Source organism: Zonotrichia albicollis, chromosome Z (assembly GCF_047830755.1).
Source record: "Zonotrichia albicollis isolate bZonAlb1 chromosome Z, bZonAlb1.hap1, whole genome shotgun sequence".
In the NCBI taxonomy this organism is placed as follows: Eukaryota; Metazoa; Chordata; class Aves; order Passeriformes; family Passerellidae; genus Zonotrichia; species Zonotrichia albicollis.
Window position 1 is genome coordinate 32,819,178 of NC_133860.1, and position 21,424 is coordinate 32,840,601.

The 21,424-nt window shown below is 36.9% G+C and overlaps 1 protein-coding gene across 1 annotated transcript in view; it reads left to right on the forward strand.

The window, feature by feature from the left end:
• NDUFS4 (NADH:ubiquinone oxidoreductase subunit S4) overlaps positions 1 to 21,424 on the forward strand; it is a 47,916-nt gene that overhangs the window by 3,661 nt on the left and 22,831 nt on the right. The window contains exon 2 of the mRNA XM_005490663.3: positions 17,309 to 17,387. Coding sequence (XP_005490720.1) covers positions 17,309 to 17,387 — 79 coding nt within the window. The remainder of the gene's footprint in view (positions 1 to 17,308; positions 17,388 to 21,424) is intronic.

Below are 21,424 nucleotides of genomic sequence, written 5' to 3' on the forward strand. Positions count from 1 at the left end.
TTTAATTTCTGGTGCTGTAGAAGAATGTTTCGTGTGTAGGTGTGGTATGGCCACATGCTCTCTGCATTTCATGATAATGAATTTTTCATGTCACTTTTTAGTGGTTTTTCAAAATGTGTTACCTTCCTCTTGTGATGCTATTGTAAAGACTGAGTATGACAGCAAAGGTTTTGCTGGTTCATCATTGTTATGGGTTCAGGAGGATGCCCATGCACAAAAAACTCAGGACACAGTAGGAATTGCAAAGCAAGTCAATTTTGTTAGTCACTTTTGCATAAATACATGCCAAGCCCTGAACGTTTGAGAACTGCCGAGTAGGAGGAGATGGAGCGTGGTGCTCAGTCAGGGCGGGTGGGTAGACTGTGCACCTTCGGGACATCCCCTGGATGAAAACGGCATGCATCATGTCCTCCTATCCGTCCACCCCAGAACCACCCCTTGTATCACCTCCTCAGGAGTGGCCAGTTCCAGCATCACCTCACGCAGGGCCAGCATGAGATGAGATGAGATCATAACAGCCCATGATCACACCTCCATGCCAACAACAGTTTTATTGTGTTTTATTCCCATTTCACGGGATGAATCCCACCAAGTGACTGATACATAGTTTCATTACTGAAGGTTAGTCTTACCAACTAATCTTGACGTCTTTTACCTTATCCTGTCTCCCCGTACCGCAGCAGACAAATATGTCAGGCCTTAGACTTGTCTTCTGTCTCTGACACAATCATAAATGGATATCTGAGGTTATGAAAGTAAAGAATTATGGACACTTGTGTAGTACGAAGCCTATTATTCAATAATTTTCAAAAAATTGAGGAAATCTGGGATGCCATTTATATCTCAGTTTTCAGTTACTGTCTTTATAAGCAGGCTTCCCCCTCAGGAAAAAAAGGGAGTAGCCATTTTTGTGGCAAAATAAAGGACTTCTAAAACAGAAAAAAACTCCTGTCTTAATTTTTTATCCTGTCCTTCCATGAAAGATAGAGAAAATGCTTACTAACTTAAAAAAAATAATAATTCTGCAAGATAATAGCTTACTCCTTTGTGTTATTGTTTGGTTCTTCTTCTTTAATGAAATAATATTGACATTTTTCTTGCATCTTAATACCAAAGCACACATTAAAATATGGTTTAGTAGACTTTGCAGAGCTAGGTGTGGGTAGAGACCAGCAGAGAGACCAGCAGAGAGCCGTTTAAAGATGTACAAAGCCCTGACTGGCTAACAGAAACACTATTTCACCAATGTTAGTGGTAGCCAGTGTGAAGTTTCTGTCAAGTCTGGAATAAGCAGCATGTTGCAGAAGTTGTATTATTTATTATTTCATCCATCTGTAATACATGTCTGCTGCTTCCTTTATACCACAAAATATATAAAAGTATGTGTGGCGTTGTCAGGCTCAGATACATCAGAAGCTTTGGTTTTCATTAATAAAAAACATAGTTCTGTATCATTTATCTTTGTTAAAATTACTTCCAGTGACTGATATGATCTACGTAGGGAACTTGGAATAAAATTTAAAAACCAGGAGAAAAAGTAGTCTTTTTGCAGTCTTGCCTTAGCTGTATAAGAGATGTTTATTGATCGTTTCATTTTGGTTATTTACCAGGAAAAAAAGATGTATTTGGCTTTTAAAGTGTGTATTTGGCTAGAATTTTACAATTTTATCTTAAGTATGTATTTTGGTTGTAATTGAGTCTCAGTATCCTACTGAGATTCTTAATAGCACTGGAGTAAACTGAAATCTGGAATAAAATTCCCGCAGGTTTTTTTTTTTGCTTGTGAGATTGTGATGATATGGAGCATTGGAGAAGACTCAAGGTGAAAGATATGGAGAGACAAATAGACATAGACAGGGGGAGAAAAATGTGAAATCCACTACATTATTCATACACATAATGAGCATGAGTTTAAAAACAAAACTCCAAGGCATCAGTGAGTGTTGTCTGGTCTTGCAGACACCCTGAAGCCATAGTTTGGGAGTAGGTATTTCATGTATCTGAAGTGTGTAATTCCTTTAAAAACTACTCCTTTTGACTCTTGTCCACACTGTTCAGATAGTGATTGTGTGGTTAAGAGAGGGTCTAGGAGCCGAGTCTTGACTGTTCACTGTGACTGAAAGCAATATCAGTGGTTATTTATTATAGTCACAGGTCCTTTGACAATGGCTTGTGTCTGGCTCTTGTGAAGGACAGCCCTCTTTCCACAATCATTTTGCATGCTTTGACGAAGAGAGGGGGAAATTTCTGATACAGAGGATGACTTCAGTCCCTTTGCAGTATTTTATGTAGTATCTCAAAGCTGCTAATTCATCAGTACTTGAGCAGTTGCAGCAGAATAATTTACTCAGGTCTGTTGTGTTCATGGGTTTGCACCATTATGAAAATATCTAAGTAGCTATTGTGAACCAGAGGGGTGTCTTAGATTTCCTGCTTTTGCCTTCTCTGTTTGATTTTATTGGAAGTAGGGTGTAGGAGTGCTCCTTTTTTCTTTGGGAGTGGAAAGAGTAAGCTTTGGAAGGCCCCTACGGAGTAATGAAGATGTTGAATTTAATGAAGCATGGGAACAGTAGAACGGTGCTGTCAATGTGAACAATTCCATCACAGTGAAAAAGTGAAAAATACTATGTATTGTGTAGTTTGGTGGTTAGCTCACATTCATCTCATTTGAGTTCTTAAAGTGTCTGGGATTCCTGCAATGTTTGTGAAGGTTTGCATATTTTCAGAATTCGTCTAGAGGAGGAAGAGGACAGTTAGGAAGATGTGCAAGTAAGAGGGGCAGATAGGAAAAAAAGTTTGGGAGAGCCAAAGTTTGAGAAGGGGGCAAGGAGGAGATGTGTTGTTCTGGAAATGGCTGTTTTTCTAATGTACTTATGGAGAAGTAAGTAGAACTTGCATCATGACAGCAAAATGTTCCTGATAAGGCTTCTTAGGTTGTTCTTTCTTATTGCTCATATGACTTGGGTGACTTGTATTAATTACATTCAGTTCCTTCAGTTTTGGAATTGGAAACCCAGAGGGGAGGAATAACATTTTTCAGAGAGTAAAGGTTATGCAGAGACAAACAGACAGATGTGTAAATTATATTTTGTTGAAAGCTAATTAGTAAATAAGCAATGCTCTTCCTTGTCCACTAAAACAAGTGAATGCTCTTCTAATCAGTTTTGTGGCAACTGACTATTGTGGGATCAGAACTGCAGCTTGCTTACATGAAGTCTGGCATACTTTTTTAAAAGTGTTGTTACAGGTGATAATAACTTTTTTCAAAAATTGACTGATTTGAGAACCTAATAATCTTCTCTCTACTTAGAATATTTGAAGTGGAGTAGATATAGAATTTAACCCTCAAAACTGCACCAAAACAACAAACAAACAAACAAACAAACCCTCAAAAAGCTTTGTAGGGTCGAGGTGAAATTTGTTGGCAGTAGTATCTTAAAACAGAAGGACATAATACTTTTCTTCAGGGACTAGACAATTTAAAATAGAAACTAACACTGCATTTGAAAAATGACCCTTTATTTTCAAGAAAATCCCTCAAACATTCTTACAGAAAAGACTTTCATGTTGGTATATCCTAATACCAAATATTTGATATCTCAAAGTCTGAGAAATGTAATTGTAGAACTTGTTACACTAAGTTGAACCACATTTTTTGTCAAATAAATTAGTAGTAAGATTATGAAATACCAGATGGATACATGGGGAAAGGGAATAATTATGCCAACTGTCAATGGACAGTGTTTCAAATCTGTGTTACCAAAATAATAAAATTTGCTTTATTGATGTAGGCTTAATATAACATGTTCAACAGATTTAACTCACAGTGGAAAAATACAGCTATTTGGATTTTAAAAATTGCCTTGATTTTGCCTTACTATAGGTTTGAGCATTTTGACTCAATTGACCTTATTATTGTCCATCTTAGATGAAATTGACTGTTTTAAGAGACTGAAATGCTGAGAGTTTTATAGTTAGCAGGGAAGCGTGAACCTACTCACAACTAGTTTAAAAAAAAAACCCAAGTTTAACAACTCCTATTTCATACTAATAATTTCAGTAAATTTGTATGATCCTTAATAGCTAAATGTTTTATATGTTTTACCCATGTGTAGGTTTTCATTCTTATGATAGTACAGTGGATTTTGCTAAGTTTTTAAAATTCTTTTGGAAGCATTTGATTCGGACCATGTTAAAAAATATACCTCTGAAGTATTTTAAGATTGCGTCCTTTTTTGTTTCTGAATAAAGAAATCTCTAAACTAGCAGGAGGTAAGCTGAAGAGTTCACATTTTCTTCTTTATAATGTGTGTTTTCATATTTCCTAAGAAATTAATGGTATTATTTCTGTCTGAGTTTCAAAGGGCAGTTGTTCTCTCCTGGCAGTGTAATAGTACGTTTAGGTACTATTTGCTTAGCTCTTTCTGGCTGCAGTAGTTTGTGTCTGAATCTTCATTTGACCTATGACGGATGTTGAAGAAGTAAAGTAACTTTTGATTCAACAAGAGAGTCTGTAGGCAGCTCCAGAATGTGTGTGGGCAAACAGTTCTTGCAGCTGCTTATTACTGGGATCTTAACATGAAAGAGTTCATAAACAAGTCTGGTTCCTTTTTTTAAAGTCAGAGTTTATGTATTTGATACAAATATTTTTAGACCTTTTATGAATGTTTATTTTATACGTGAACACCTCTGGCATTGTCATTTGTGATCAGTCTATTGAAGTAATCTTCTGCTAAATGTTAATGAAGTAATCCGCCAAGTGTTAGTGATGCTATTTATATTGAAGTCCAAACTAAACTTCTGTTGCAGATGAGAGCTGTTGAGTTCTTCATGTTTTTTTATAGATTTCAGTAAGTTTTAAGCTAAGATTTTTATGGATATTGCATTTTCAGAAGTTACAATGTACCATCTTTTTGCTGCATTTCAAATGAAGGAAAAAGGCAGAAAGCTCTTCATGCAGTAGCTTTGACCGTTCTGTCACATATTCAAGGAGTATTTGCATCTGCTGTGGTAAGTTATTGGAAGGAAAATTCTACAAGAGTGGTATATTTTCATATGCCAGTGTTCGTGCCTACCAGAGAAAGAGACAAATAATCTGCATGTTATTTGATCTGAAATTCAAGAATGAGGTTTGCTTTGAAAGCACCAGTGTTGCCTTAAGGCTTTATAAAAGCGTGAGTAATATCAATACTTGCACTCTCCTTTTAGAGAGAGAGCTAACAGCTGATTAGATAGTAAGAATATGAAAAGTAAGAAAGAATTGTACTAGTGGATCAGTGCATGAGGATTGGTGCATAAGTGAACACACAAATAGAGTAGCTATTGAGATTATTTTTATTCTCAAAGGTGAGTTCTCAAAAATCCTTCTGAAGTGTGCTTACATTAATAAATAATGACAGATGGAAATAAAATTAAATCAGATAATTATGGAAAAACAGAGCAGTCAAGCTTTCTTTGAATGTAGACTTCATTTATGTAGCTTGGTTGTTTCATTATGTTTCTCTTGAAGTGCACAATAATTTGTCCATCAGTTTAAAGAATTATTGTTCCAAGATTGCAGATGCTGATGCAATATGCAAAAGAAAGGAAGGGGGTTTTTTTTCCTAGCTAGAGCCATTATTGCTTGCACTTGTGTGTAGAATAGGAGTTAAAGTTTTGGTGTGATAATTTGTTTTTCAAAACTCCTGTGGGAGACACATAGGTTGCTTACACTGCAGCCAGCGTTTGTTTTTATCTCAGATGTGTATTGTAGAAGGCAGTACCCACAACTGAAAGCTTGTGTGGTTAGTATAATTTTAAAACAAGGTAAGATTTAAAATCAGTCATTATAGAGAGACTGCATAAAAATTAAGTCCTTTGCTTTGGTTGCAATATGAGGCTGAAAACCAAGTGCAGATTAATTGCATAGACTGGAAAAAACAGTATTGTATTTTATTTGATAGGAATTAATGACAGGCAAAGTGTCAAGGAGCATCAAAGGCTGTCTACTCCAAAAGGTAAGGCAAGCTGGAAAGTGAGGGTGACCCCAGCAGGGACAGTGCCCTTACTGACCAGGGCAAGAGCCAGAACCAGGGCTGGACGTGGGTGCACCTAATGATGCCAGACCCAAAGTTGAGCTTTTAAATGGAGCTCCAGGGCCATAGGCAGGGGCTGTTCATGGAGGTCCTGTATGAGGCTGGTCATGGCCATTAAGACCTGCTGGTGCCCTTAGAGTCCTGATGCGTGGTCTGAGAGAGTTTGTCTTCAGACTGTCGATGTTAGAGCACTTGAAAACTCAGACTATGTTCTTGCATGTAAGGTGGCACCATTGGTGTATCCTCTCTGAATATAACTCAGTAGTCAAAAATTTATTGAAGTATCGTGGAGATTTTTCTCCTCAGAGCTGTATAAGAACCATGTGGGCTTGACAGATCAAGTGGTGTGACTAAGGTGTGTGACATGGAGTGTAGCTGAGGTACATGATAACTGAGGAATGGCAAGAGTTCAAAGAGGAATTGAGGACAAAGGCTTAGTGTCAGAAAGGAAATTGAAGAGAAAGGTAGCTGAGACAAGGTGAAGTTCACAAAGCAAGTGAAATTAAATCATGCAGAATAATATTACCTAGATTATCCCATTCTCATCTAGAACTCCTAAGAGCATACAGTTTTGAAAAGAAACCTGTATATCATGTTCCATTTGTAAGGCATTTGGCTTTCTCTAACTGGCTTGTACTACAAACATTAATATATAGCTCTTAAATACAGTTTGTCATAGCTGCCCAACAGCTAAGGCTTACTTGCCAAATAGCTTATTCGACATTCACGAACCATTATAAACCAAGATGTAATTTTCCAGTAACACTTTAAAGAATTCCTTTTTGTGTTGTAGTTTATGGTTCAAGTATTTGAGAGCATTAAATAAGAAAGAAGTTGCCTTTTATGTGTGTATGTGTATATATATATGTATGTATATGTATGTATGTATGTATGTATATACATAGATATGCATACAGATATATATATATATTGATATATATACTGTATTTTACAGGCCTTGGATTATTAGAATAGGAATTAATTTAGCTAGTAAATGCAGTCATATTGATGGGCTAAATCAGTAGGAGTGGATAGGGGTGAAATACAGGACCATGCTGTGCCATAAACCAGTTTACAAACACAGAGGAATCTTTACTCTGTTTTTCTGTTTAATGTTAACATGATTCAAAGGCTCTTTTTCAAAATGCACAAAATAAGACAGAGGTGGGATGTGGGACATTAGTTTCATTCCTCACAGTTTTGAAATTAAACCCTTTGACTTTTGTTGTTCCTTCTATAAAGAGAGCACAGTTTTTAGTTTTGTCAAGTTCTATGAATGCCTGAATGTGTGTGTGGGGAATTTGACATTTAGAAAGCACAAACAAAGCAAATGTGTCACCTGGGTATTTTGTCTTTACACCCTCCACAACTTTTGTCTCTTCTTTTTTTAACTTTATTAGGCTTTCTAACTAGAGAATGTAAATTTAGTTGATAGTTGTTATGGGCTGTGCAACATTTCTAGTATTATATGTCTTCCAAATAACTTGCCTATAAGAAGTTTCTGGTTCTCCACAGCCAGCTGCTTTCAGATTGTGAACTGAAGTTAATTCCTAAGATTAGGTGTTCCAGTTTGGAGAGTAGTGTGTAATGAAATGCTTTATTAGCAACTGTATGGGTGGCAGTAATTCAGAGTTCCTGTGACCTGATAGCTGTTGGACATCTTGCAAATTAGGTATTATATTGCTCTAACTGTAGTATATCTGGTCTCCTTTCATAATGAGTTCTTTTATTTCTAAAACAAAAATGTTTAAATAATTTTGAGTAATTTTGTTCTTAACATGTTAAGCCCCTCTCTCAAAAGTGTTTCTAATCTGTTTTCTGTGATATGTCAGAGACCACTGGTGTGCTCTGAGTCATGTGCATGTGAGGGTCAAGGAGCACTGACATGACATTTTTTAGAAGTTTAGTTGCAAGTAATGACTCAGTTTGTATCTAAGCACTTCAAGAAATGTTTTGATACCAGCCTGAGACTTGCAGAGAACTGTTTTAGGATGTGCAGCTGTTGCTTGTGAGTGCGCTGACTTGAACCTTCAGGCTAGCTCTGTGGATTTTTGGCTGAACTTTTCCTCAGCTCAAGCTGTTTGCATTAAGCATAAGCTTATACTCAAAATCTCAAAAGACACCAGCTCTGCAGGAGTGGCAGAGGAGTGGCTGAGCTGGCCTGGACATACTGTCTGCTTCATGTGGAGCCTTCTGAAGGACTGGTCTTTGTTGTGCACCCAGTCATGGCACCTCAGTTAGCTGGCTGCTCAAATGGGCTCTGTTTGAGTCAGGGAAAGTGCAGGCATGGTGCTAGGCCAGAGCTAACCTTCTTTATTATGTCTTGACTGCAAGAAGTCTGATTAAATGAAGAAAACTGATGGTGGGTAGTTCATGTCTTCGCAGAACTGTCTTGTGTCCTGAGGAATCCGCTAGGCTGCAGGCATGGATATAGTGCTCTGATCCTGTGGTAGTTCTGGAAGGACCATTTCTTTGCATTGTCAGTGGTTCAGCTGATACTTGTTTGAATATAGCAGGTCAACAGCATTTTCTCACCTGTGGGATAATTAAAGTAGAATCTAAAATAACTAAAATTTTATTATTTTCTATGTGATGATGTATTCACTACTTGAAAATGTAGCTAATTTCAAAGAATTATAGAGTATTCTGGGTTGGAAGGGATCCACAAGTATCAGTGAGTCCAGCTCCTGGCCCTGTACAGGAGGGGTCATACCACATGCCTGAGTGCCTAGTCCAAACACCTCTTGAGCCCTGTCTCACTTGGTGCTGTGACCACTTCTGTGGCAGTTCCCAGCCCTCCTCTGTGTGAGGAACCTTTTCCTGACATCCAGCCTAAACCTCACATGACACAGCTTCTTGTTGTTCCCTCAAGTACTGTCACCACAGAGATCAGTGCCTGTCCTCCATGTTCTCTCAGAACGAAGTTGCACACTGCGATATGGTCTCTTCATTCTCCCTCAGGCTGAACAGACCAAACTGCTTCTCATGTAGCTTCCCTTTAAGAGCCTTCAACAGTTCCTTTGCCCTCCTGTGGGCATTCTCTAATAGCTTTATGACTTTCTTATACTGTGGCACCCAGAAGTGCCCCAAACCCAACAACTCACAGGCAGGTGAGGCTGCCCCAGTGCAGAGCAGAGCAGAGCAGGACAATCCCCTCCCTTGCCCGGCTGCTGATGCTGTCCCTGATGCCCCCAGGACACGCTTGGCCCTCCTGGCTGCCAGGACACTGCTGGCTCATGTTCAGCTTGCCATGGACCAGAGCCCCAGGGCCCTTTCCATGGCACTGCTGCCCAGCCTCTCATTTCCCAGTCTGTCTGTACATCCTGCCCTATCCCAGGTGCAGGATCCAGGACTTGCCCATGTTAAATTTAATCTGGTTTGTGATTGTTAGTCCTTCTGATTGTCAAGATCCCTCTGTGCAGCTTCTCTGCCTTTAACAGCTCCTCCCAATTTAGTATCATTGTCAAATTTACTTGATATCCCTTCCAGTCCTGCATCCGGGTTGTTAATGAAGATGTTGAAAGTCTTAGGGCCTAAGATGAAGTTCTGTGGAACCCCCCAGTGACAGGTCCCCAGTCTGATACCACCCATGCACTGTAACCCTTTGTGCCCAGCCCATGAGCCAGCTCTCCCCCATCCCGTGGCGTTTGTCCAGCTGTGAGCTGGACATTTCGTCCAGGAGGATCCTATGACAGACATTATTGAAAGCTTTGTTGAAATCCAGAAAGATCACATCAGCTGGCTTCTCTTGAGCGGCTAGGTGTATTACCTTGTCATAAAAGGAAATTGTCAAGCAGAACTGTTCCTTCATGAAGCTGTGCTAGCTGTGACTGTTCTTCAGGTGTTTTTCAGTAATTCTCAGAATGGTCTTCTCCAGAACTTTACCAGGCGCTGAAGTGAGACTGACAGGCCTGTAGTTTAGTATTTGTAAAGACAGATTAACTTAATATTTAGCTTCAACGTTCCAAACCACAAGTCAAATGCATATTTCCATGTTAATTTAGTACCTTTATATAACCATTGCTTCTTTTTGTAAGTTTTGCCTGACAGGAAAGCATAGTCAGTTCTTGCCCTGTTTTCCAAACATGCAACTAGAAAAAAATAATTTATTGCATATGAACTTATTAGCAAGTAAAAACAGTGTCTGTTTATTTATATTTTAATTTATATAATTTCAGCAACTTACTACAGAAATTTCAGTAATTTAGATAAATTAATACTGCATTCATCCATTTAGAAACATAATTTACTCTGTTTAACATCATTTTCTAGGCAAAGGAAAAAGTATGATCAGCCGACTTCATCAGAGTATGAAAATATTATTTATTAATGAGGAACTTAATTTTTCTCCCAACACGAAAGTTCATCCTGCAGTTCATACTACAAAATAGAGCTACATGTCGCCATAGGCAGTGTTTGGCACTATGTTCCATATTTTACTTGTGTTGGAAAGTAGTAAGACTAGTAAGTGAAACCGAGTAAAAATAAAATACCATTGACTCTGTTAAGTCATTATCACTTCAACTACAGTAGTGACTTTAATACCAAGGAAATATTATCCCACTGTGTTCAAATTAATCTCTCAGAAGTTTAACTTTGCAAGCTGTCTTTATAAAAATGCATTTTGTTGGGGCTAAAAAAAAAGTATATTATGTTGAATAGGGTGATCTGTATTGTATTTAACATTGCATCATTATTTCCTGTATTTTATGTGCCGGAGCTTCATACTGATTTGTATTTAGTCTGTTTAATCACAGTGTATGACTAGGTTGCGTGCTGTGGAAGTTGTTAGCTGGTGGTGTTTCTTTTTGTTCTTTTTGTTCAGAATTTAATGTTTTTATGGTGGCTGCACATTATGAAGCTTGTATTATTAGAAATGCAATAATATTAAATGCAATAATATTTAAAAGGTTGGTTTTCTGAAAATTAATAATATTCAGTCTATTGCATTGTTCATCATGGCTTCTGCATATACGTATATTCACATCCACTGATGCCCTGGTTTTTCAGTGTCAAAATACTTAAAACATCCTTTAGACTTATTTCTTGATGACTGTCTTTATTTCTCATGTAGTACACAGGGCTTTCTTCAAGACTGTTTTGCCTATCCGTTATGATCTGATTACCTGTTTGGTGATACCTGGGGTTTTTTTACCACATCTCCAACAGCTGACCAAAAGGGGGTGCTAATAGATCAAACAGTCAGATGTGTTGCATAAAGAGGTTAAGGAAAAGTTTTTGTGCAATGGTTTCAAGTTCCATCTACTGAATTGTGTCAGGTAGATACAAGTTTTCACATCTGGATGTTGTGTAAGCATTCCAATCAGAGCACTGCTCTCTGTGGAAGGCAAATTCATGCCGTGTAAATATGGCAGCTTCTTACTATGTAGGGGTTAAACGTAGGTTATTTAGCAAATATTTATGGTGGCAAAATTTGTTGAGTTTTAGCAGTTGAATACATATACCCAGAATAACCAAGTAATACGTTCAAGTCAGATGCCTTAATTCAGATACCACAAAAGACCTCCACTGACCATTTTTTTACTGTTTGGTTTCTTCTGTTCAACGGAAGTTAATGGCTTCAGCAGAGCTGGGGCCTATAACTTAAGAAGGGAAGACCTAAGAATCTTCCTTGCAGCAAAGAACTGCTATGTCCTTATCCCACAGTGGTAAAAGATGGTTGAGAGACCTGATACTGTTATGAATATTGTAGTTTTCCAGTAGACTGAAGAACTTCAGTAGCTTCTCACTGGACTCCTTCATTTGTGTATCAGGGATGTGGAAACCATTTGTAACTTTGGTGTAACTACAGATAATGGTGGAAAGGGAATACACACTTATCATGGAAGACATGGTTAGTTGATCACAGCATTTGTTTCTTCTGGACACATGGTACCTGCAGAAAGTTTTGAATTCTTCAAAGACATATTTTTTCTGGTAGTCCTCATTTATTCATTCTGTGTTACTGAGCTGATATAAGAGTTACAAGTATTTAATAAGATCATGTAGTTTAGTCTTTGCCAAATATCTGTTCCTGTCTTCTCTATACCGTGTAAAAACATTTTACATTTATTGTGATACTCTAAAATAACAAATGGTGGCCATAATTATTTCTAGATGCAATGTCCAGTTCTACTATGCCTCACTGAAGAACTGTTCACAGGGGAAGGAAAAGTTACTTTGGCCTTTTTAAAATTCCTAACACTAAGACCCTGAAATATCATTAAAGTATATTGTTTTGTAGCATATATACATATATAACAAAGCCTATGCTGAAGTAATCAGATAGGTGGTAAAGACAAAATTTTGGTTAACAATGTTACAGTTTAAATGAACTGTAGAAATTAGTATAATGAAATTATCATAAACTACAGATAATCTTAACTTACAGTAGTGTAAAATAATGGTATAAGATTATATAGATCAAGATTGAGGAATTGAGATTCCCAACACAATGGCATAGAATAGGGAGAAAATCCTTTTGCCATTATGAATGAAATGACATTTAGATGGTGGACTCAAAAGATAAAGGAGCTGCTTTACTGTTGGAAAGTATATGGATAATCATAAAGGAGAGAGGTGACTTTTTTAGTAAACCTTAATTTTTGTTTTACATCATTTTGAAGAGTTTTTGTTTTAAAAGGTGGGCTTTTACAATAAACCTAGCTTTTTACATTTGAACACCTGTTTGTTCATCACTGACAAGCTCACTATAAGGAAAGCATTTGGGCATATTCACAACAGAGCTCTGGCCAGCTTGGAACTGTGTCACACTTTGTTTATTAGATAGTAACCATGAAGGAAGTTCATTTGGTATGTGTTCTGAATTGGTCATTAATGAGCCTGTAAGATAGCAAGATTTATGGTTGCTAGCTACATGTAAAGCTTTCTCTATAGTTTCTGAAATTCTGAATTATTTTAGCAGTCTATTTGTAATTATTCTAAGTATTTTGTGTACAATAATTCTAAATCAGAGTTTGATTAGACTTGGAACAGGGTAGAAGTAGAACTTCCTCTCATCCCAAGATATTTCAACAGGGGAAAAAAAGCATAAGCAGTCAAAAAGAAGCAAATGGGTAATGTATACCCATATTACGCACAGAGAGAAAGGAAGAAAGCAGATTTCCTTTCCAGAGGTTAGTGATAGGAAAAAGCAGTAGGATCTTGTGAGAATGGAATTGTAGTTGCAGTGGAGGTTGTAGTTGCAGATAGGGCTGAGTTGTACTCAATGAGCTTGAAGGTCACTTCCAACCCAGTGATTGTGTGATTCTGTTTGCAAATGTGTATTCTAGACTTCTGCAAGATTATCCATCAGAAAAACTACCTAAAAGTCAAGGTGGATATGGACAAATATTAATAGGTAATTTTGTGAGAGTTACTGTACTGTTGAGGATGAAATAAAAGGCTTAACTCAAGTGTTAAGTGGTTTAGATTGCAAATTCATTTAACTTAAAGGCAAAATAGATATTATAAAGTTGCCATTGGCAGAGTTTGAGAAGAGAGCCTGGTGTGAAAGAGGTGCATTTCCTGGTTCTGTCCTCAGATTAGTGCCTGATATTACCTACACACTTGCAATGAAGCCTGCTGAAAATTGAACAGGCATTCTGGGAATCAAGCTACACTTCCTATTAACTTTCAAATAGCAGTATTTAAGTTCACATGATATTTTAGAGTTGCTGGTTTTTCCAAACTTCAGATTACTTTCTGTGAGAGATGCAGCAAATAGAAATATCGTAAGCCAGTTATCTTTAACGCATAACTGGTGTTTTATGTATTTTCACCTGGAGGTCTCTCCTCCCCTGGCTTGAGATTCACTTTCCTAGTCCAAAAGCCAGTTTTCAACCACTCTTCAATTAGGAAGTTCTTAGAGAAAGTGTGTTCTGTCCAACTCATTGCAGTCTAGGGACAGACAGATGGCAGCTCATTTAAGAAGTGTACAAGGTTGTAAATTCCAGTAACAGTTGTGTGTTTTCTAGAATTTTGTAGTCAACAGAAATGTCTTTGAAAAATGATGAAGAGGAGAAGTTCACTTAGGTTAGTAAGCTGTCCTTATGCTTTTGAGGAATAGCCAGAATATCATGGAGAGCTATAAGGTACGATGCCTTGGAAGTTTTCCCAGTTGACAGAGTCATCTCATGCTAAAAGCCAGCTCCCTCTGTGTAAAATGTTGGAGCATCTCAGAAGGAGATTCTGTCCACGTTTAATCTGGTGGGGTTTTTACCCTGCTCTTTATCATGGTGTTAGTAAAAACTATGTCTAACGATGTAATGCTGAGTGGAAATAATTTTCAAGGACATGGCATTTGTACTTTTTAAAGCTGATAAATGCTTTTCCAGTTTAAAACAAAACTAGCCTCTCTCAACCATGTTCAGACTAAATTGTGCTAGATTTTGTTCATAACTGAATTTATATTACAAGAAAAATTATCCTTTTGATCAGCCTTTTTACAACCTTTACATACCTGAATGTTTACATATTGATTAGACATTTCCACAGAACAAGCTTCAGAGAACTTCTTGATTCATAGTCTAGATGAGAGAACAAAATAATTAAATTGCATAATCCTATGTCTTTCTTATGGACAGATGTTAAGTAATGTAGTGAACACTGTATCACATGAAATTCCAGGAATACCTGCAGAATATTACTTTGATAGTAAAGCTACTGTAGTGGAGAAGAAAATAATTTTCCTGTTGCAATGTTGGTTTTTTTTTCCTTATTTAAGGTTGAATATTTTCTGGCTTTAGCTACTTAAGTCTGGAACACACGTGTAATGCTGCTGTTCAGCATGCTCTTAGGATAACATCTCTCTTGGTGTGTATTTGAATAAGGACCAAGTAACAGCCTGTTCTCCTAGTGCTCTAGTATCTCTCTATTCTGTTTTTATTATGTATTCTTTTACATGTCAACTTGAAAAATACTAGCTGTATTGAGCCAGAAGCATTCTGGTACAGAGATTTTGAGCTAGCAAAGTAGTTACCTTGAGTTTTTATGAAATAATTTGGCTTCCTTGCACTGGAAAACTTTTGTGTTCTGAAATAAAGTAACTTTCCTGACAGATTTTGTCACTTTAAATAGGAATAGATCTGTCTGTCCATGCCACAGAGTTAGGTGAGTATATAAACTTTGTGCTTTGGAGATGTTTTTGAAGTTGATAAAGGCAGAGGGAAGATAATTAAATAGAATGTAATCTGTGTTGAAAGTATTGATTTATATTAGATATTTAACTGAACTTTGTTGCAGTTATTTAGTTTCAGGAGGTTTTTGTAGAGAAAACTGAATTCCTGCATTTTTGTTCCTCATTTCTTTAAAATGGCCTTAATCAAATATGGAGCACACTGTTGTCTGCCTGGATTTCTCCGAGGGTTTTGATGTGCTTTGTAAAGCCTCCTCCCAGAACAGCTGGTGCACCACAGTCTGGTGAAGTGTCCATGCAGTGGGTGGGAACTGGCTGACAGGCAGCACTCAGAGGGTGGTGGTGCCTCGCTCCTTTTCACATTGGCAGCCTGTTGCAAGTGGGGTCCCCAGGGATCAGCTTTGGGCCCAGTGCTGTTTGATTTCTTCATAAGTGATCCGTGGTGGGATCCTGGCAAACCCTGATAAAAGTTTGCTGGTGATACCTAACTGAGTGGGGAAGTGGACACTTTGGAAAGGAAATTCATTCTGTAGGAAGATCTAAACAGGCTAGACAAGTGGGTTAACAAGATCCTTATGAAGTTCATCAAGAGCAAGTTGCTGTTCAACCTGGGAAATCGTAATCCAGAACTGCAGCATAGTCTGGGGTTTACCTGGCTGGGGACTAACTTCGGGGTGAGGGACTGGGGGTCCTGAGGAAAACAGTCTCAGTCTTTGTAGACAGTTGCTTCTGAGCAAAGAGAGGAAACAGTTTGCTGGGTTGCATCAACAAAAGCATAACCAGCAGAGATGAAGAAGTTGTGATCCCGCTTTTCTCAGCACTTCTCAGGCCATACCTGCAATACTACATGGACAGGCTGGAGAGGATCCAAAGAAAGGCCACAAAGGTCATCAAAGGACAAGGAAGCCTGGCACATGAGGAAAGGCTGAAAGAATTGGATTGGTTTAGTCTTGAGCAAAGACTCAAGACCATCACCGTGTTCCAGTATTTTAAAAGGTGGTAACAGAGAAGGTGCACACTCCTTTTTACAGCGAGTCACATGTAAAAGAAGCTAATGGTAGAAGTTACTCCTGTTGAGATTTTGGTCAGACACGGGGAAAATTTTTCACAGTGTAGGTAAGTCAGTCAGCTATTGGAACAATCTCCCCTGGGTAGTGGTGGGTTCCTCAGAGTTGGACAATTCAAAGATTCAGCTGGACTGGGTGTTAGGCCATCTTGTCTAGACCATGCTTTTGCCAAGAAAGGTTGAAACAGATGGTCCTTGAGGTTCTCTTCCAACCTGGTATTCTATCATGAGGTCAGAGAATTAAGTGTCTTGGCTTGTTCACCTGCTGTTGCATTATTTCGCCAAAAGATGATTTGTACTCAAAGGGCCTAATCCTGTCATTAGTGGCATAATGTAAGCAAAGTGCAAATCTAGTTAATTCAGTGATGTGGAATTGTGTTCTCTGTTTCCATATGTATCTTACAGATTTAGCAATTATGCAAGAAGATAAATTGTATTTCTTGGAAATGAATAAGCTGACCCAAAATTATTTAGAAATTAAGCAAAATAGTTGTTTTGCCCACTCACAACCTGAAAACTATGTTTGCAGTATCAGCTTAGAGTTTGTTTAGTCTTTTTTTTTTATTGGTTTGGGTTTTTTTGAATTTGTTAATGTCCTGTTATTGACGTGTAGAATTGGAGCTTTACCATTGCAAATAGATTTAGGATTTTTTCCTCTGATGCCATCAGTTTAAGGACCAGAGTTCCAGAATGCTTGCAGCAGCCTTGTATTTTTCTGTCTGTTCGTGACAAATCAGCTACTGTACATTCATATAGAGCAGTACAGTCCTTGCCACTGGCAGTCTCTCTGTGACAGAGAGCCTGTAGGCTGACATAAAGTGCAGCCTGTTGTGAACTGCTAAGTGGGAGTCTGCCAAAAACTCAGCAGACAGAACTAATTGGGGAGAAAAAGGATTTTTGTGCCCTCATCTCTCCCTCTTCAATTTTTTTTACAAGACGGATATTGTTAAAGTAACTTGTTTATGTAAGATTTGTCTGCCTCTATTTTCTCATTGCATGAATCATTTTTTAACTTCAAGTCTTGCACTGCAGGTCACTGAGCACTTCCACATGGCGGCTGGCGCAGAACCAAACTCAAGACACGCAACTCATCACAGTTGATGAAAAATTGGTAAGAGTTTTCTACTGAATACTATGATACAGCCTTCAGGGTTATTTCTGCACAATAGGCATTCAGTATGGTATTCTGCGTTCTTCTAGGAAAGCCGTATAAATGTGAACTACAAAGCAGCAGTCCTTTATACGCTTTCAAAAGTGGAACATAGTAAAATACAAGTATGCAAATGAATATGGCATTCAAAGTGTTCAGCAATGTAAAATGATGAGTACCTTGTTTATTATTGTTATATTTTAGTCAAAGACCAATGTGAGCTGTAATTAATAATGAGTTTATTCTTTTTGAAGTTTAGCTATATTTTCTGTGTAGTGAAATTATATGGAATTTGCCAGCTTCCTGAAATTTTCTTCATTGGTGCCCAAGATACTGTGTAAAGATATATCATGGAAGATTATTGTTACTATGCACATACACTCTAGCTTTTGAATATGCATGAAAGTTAGATTACAACTGGAAACAAATGCATAACATTCTTCTGCTAATCAGTAGCAGATCAGAAATTTGGCAATCTTTTCTTGTAACTTTTTCCATAATGTGTGGTCTGTTACTCTAGATGCAACCTGACACTTATGTTTATATTATTCAATAGTATAATTTTTGTAAGACTTCTTGGGGGAATGCATCACAGCAGAAGCATGCCTTTCATTGGTTTTCATATCGCTTTTGAATCTCCAGGAAAAAAATGTTCCTATACTATGTACCAGACAGTTCACATTGTATTTATCTTTTTTGTATCCCTGAAGCTATATGAACTACCTAAGAAATCTTTGGAATTTATATTTATAAATTGTACATTTGTGATGATATGTACAAGTTGAAACAGCTGAAGTTTAACAGACTGTTGGAAAAAACCACTTTAACAGCTCTTTAGGGCTTTTTTCTCTTATGCTTTGTATATAGATGTAGCAATAATAATTACATGCAAGTAAAAAAATTAATCAGTTACTTCTTAAACTTCTTTCTGAATTTGAGAAGTAACAGTATAATCTTGGATTTAAAAATTAAGGAAAAAAATAGTACTTTATTCTCACAGATATGATTGTATTGCTAGTCTAGTTGCATAAGTTGGGATTGGGAAATTTGTAGAGATCCTGAGTCACTGTGTAAGTAAGATTGAACAAGTCAGTAGACATACATTTTCCTAAATGACTTCTAAATGTACTGTTCTTTAATGTTAAAATACATATGTACATATATATATTTTAATACAGCTTTTATATCACCTGGAAAGTGTCATGTTTCCCTGTTGTGGCCTTGGGTGATGTACACATATGTCTGAAAAGACTACAATGCAAAGACAGACCTACAAAAAGAAATACTCTTCTATATTGAATTCAAATATACATTATCCAAAGTTAGTGTTGTACGTTACCCTGTCTAGCTATGAGAGTTTATACTTCCAGTTGAGTTAAAGTGAAACTAGTTTGAAGTACAGCTATTGAGTTCCTTTAGTGTTATTGTAAATACACTGTACATGGAGTGCGTATTTCTAACGTCATTATATGTTGTCATCAAATTGAAAACTCTAATATCATATTTCCTGAGGTTTTTTGAGCTCTCATATAGCATCCATTTATAAGTTTTTTTATGTTCATACATATAATGTATCTAAATTATTATTTTATCTTTATTTCTTTAAGTGTTAGGTTAAATGTCAGACTGAATAGTGTTTTCTTACAGTATTCAGTGCATGTAGGCCCACATGCTAAATGCAAAAATCTTTTTTTTCTTTATTAAATTATTATAGGACCTGAAACAAAATGACAGAAAATTAGAAACTTCATTTGTAGATTTCATTAAAGTTTGGGAATAGTTTCTGTAATGTTGTAAATTCATGTTCTTTTAGTGGGCAAAAATTATATCACATTAGCATGGAAAATTGTCTCAGGGTTTGATGTGGTTTTCAGCTCTTTCAGCATTAGAAGAAGTTCTCTAGACACCTGTTAAATCTCATTTTAATATAGAGTGCTATCTTACCTTTTTTTAGGTTGCTGCAATGTATTTCCTAAGTTTAAGTATGATTAATTACAACCAATTGAAATTAATTTAGCATATTACAGGTGTTTTCTGTTAATTAATGTTACAAAGCATAAAATTATTATTTCCAAGCAAGTTGTATTTAAACTGTACTGTGGAAATTGATGCATAACATTTAATTGAAAAGTACTTATTTTCTGTTACAGATTATTAAATCATATTTTGACAGATTTTTCATCTTTGCCATCTTTTGAATTTTTTTGCTTTTAAAGCTGGACATCACCTTATTACCTTTTATTTGCATTTCAGAAGAAGCAAGAAGAGGTGGAAGAGGGGATATGGTTATCCTTGTGAGCCACTCTCATCTTGTAACTTATTTTGAAACCGAATTCTTCTGTGACTTGGTGTTTACAAGGCTGGAAGAGTAATGCTAAAGTTGTTGAAAACTTTTAACTGCATATTGTAGTGAAATTAATCTGTATTTCCAGTGCTCTTGTAGATCTTGTATTCATATGTGTACATGCATATGCTAGAACTTGTTCAACAGAATGATTTGGTTCTAGCAGTGCTAAAATATTCCTTGTATTAAGAAACACAAATTAAATAGAAGATGTATGAGCATCCTGAGATTGAATAATTAGGCAGTAGTCAGTCACTTTGTTACTACAGCCTAGACTCTACTCTGTTGAATACAACAGAAAAATTAGTACTAATGAAATAGTAGGAAAACCAATAGTTTTGCCACATTCATTTGTCACACTAGAAAACAGATGTGTCTCTTTAATGTAAAAGGAGTTAAATTCTGAGTCTATGTAGAACATATCCAAGAAATTATATCTTTGTCTCAGTTATTAGCTGTTTTCAGTGAATACTGAATAAAATAACGTTTAATGAACAGTAAAACTTGAATAAAATAACACACAAAATGAACAAAGCTCAACAGAAATACAGTTCTTGCATCCCATTTTGATTCTCTGGCCACCAATTAGGTCATATACCAAGAGTCTGGGCAAATAGCTGTGTGAAAAATCATCTCTCGAGACCCTGCTTGCATTAGGAAATCGGGGCTATAGAGAGCAAAGGCTGTCAGCAGCAAATCTCATTCAGGTAATGTTCCAAATTATTTAACTGTGTGTATGGTATAACATACATCATTATATCATAATTACAAAAAGTTGAAATGGTTTTGCCTGAAAATGGGGATTTGAGCTATTCTAGTTCCTGTGATTTGTTTCAGTTGTTGTGAGTAGGGTGCACCAATACTGTGTGTAGCTAAAAGTCATCCAGTTCAGCATGTCTGGGAATGTTTAAGGAGGCTTCAGTACTGGAGTTAGGCACTTTGGTGGAGGTTGCTGTTTGCAGCTGAAAGGTTCCCACCAATATCTGTCAATAAAAGGACTTTTTAATTGGTTAAATGATGATATTTCAAGAATGTTTCTAGATTAGAACTACTGTCAGAAATTATCTGTTGCACTGCTAAAACAGAATATATATATATATATATATATATATATATATATATATATATATATATATATATATTAGGGCTTGGTCACTGGGGAGTTGTAGTTACCTCACAGATGTTTTTATTCTGTATCAGGCCAAAATAAAATGAGTTGCTGCACAGGGTTAAGCATTCCAGGGAGAGCTACACCATGCAGTTTAAATGGTACTAAAGTAGTTTTTTCAGCATGGTGAGAACATCTAGGGGCAGACTATTACAAGCATGAAAGGCTAAACAGAATGATGCTATTAACATTTCATCGTGTGTCCTGAAGTTGTTTTGTCTATACTGCTAGTTAATCTTTTCTAAGTAATGATTCAGAAGTCTTAGTACTGAACCTCGGTAAAGGACCATTTTCTGTCAGACTGTAGACAAACTGTGTAACTCACTGAAGATAACTTGTATAAACCAAACTGGGCACAGAAAATCTGACCCTTTATTTGAGGGTGAGCAGTTCATACTTTTCAAATGGCACTCAAAATCAGCATATGCTGCTCAGCAGCCTAGGCCAGTGATGTAAGTCAGTGTGGATGAAGGAAAGGCCATGATG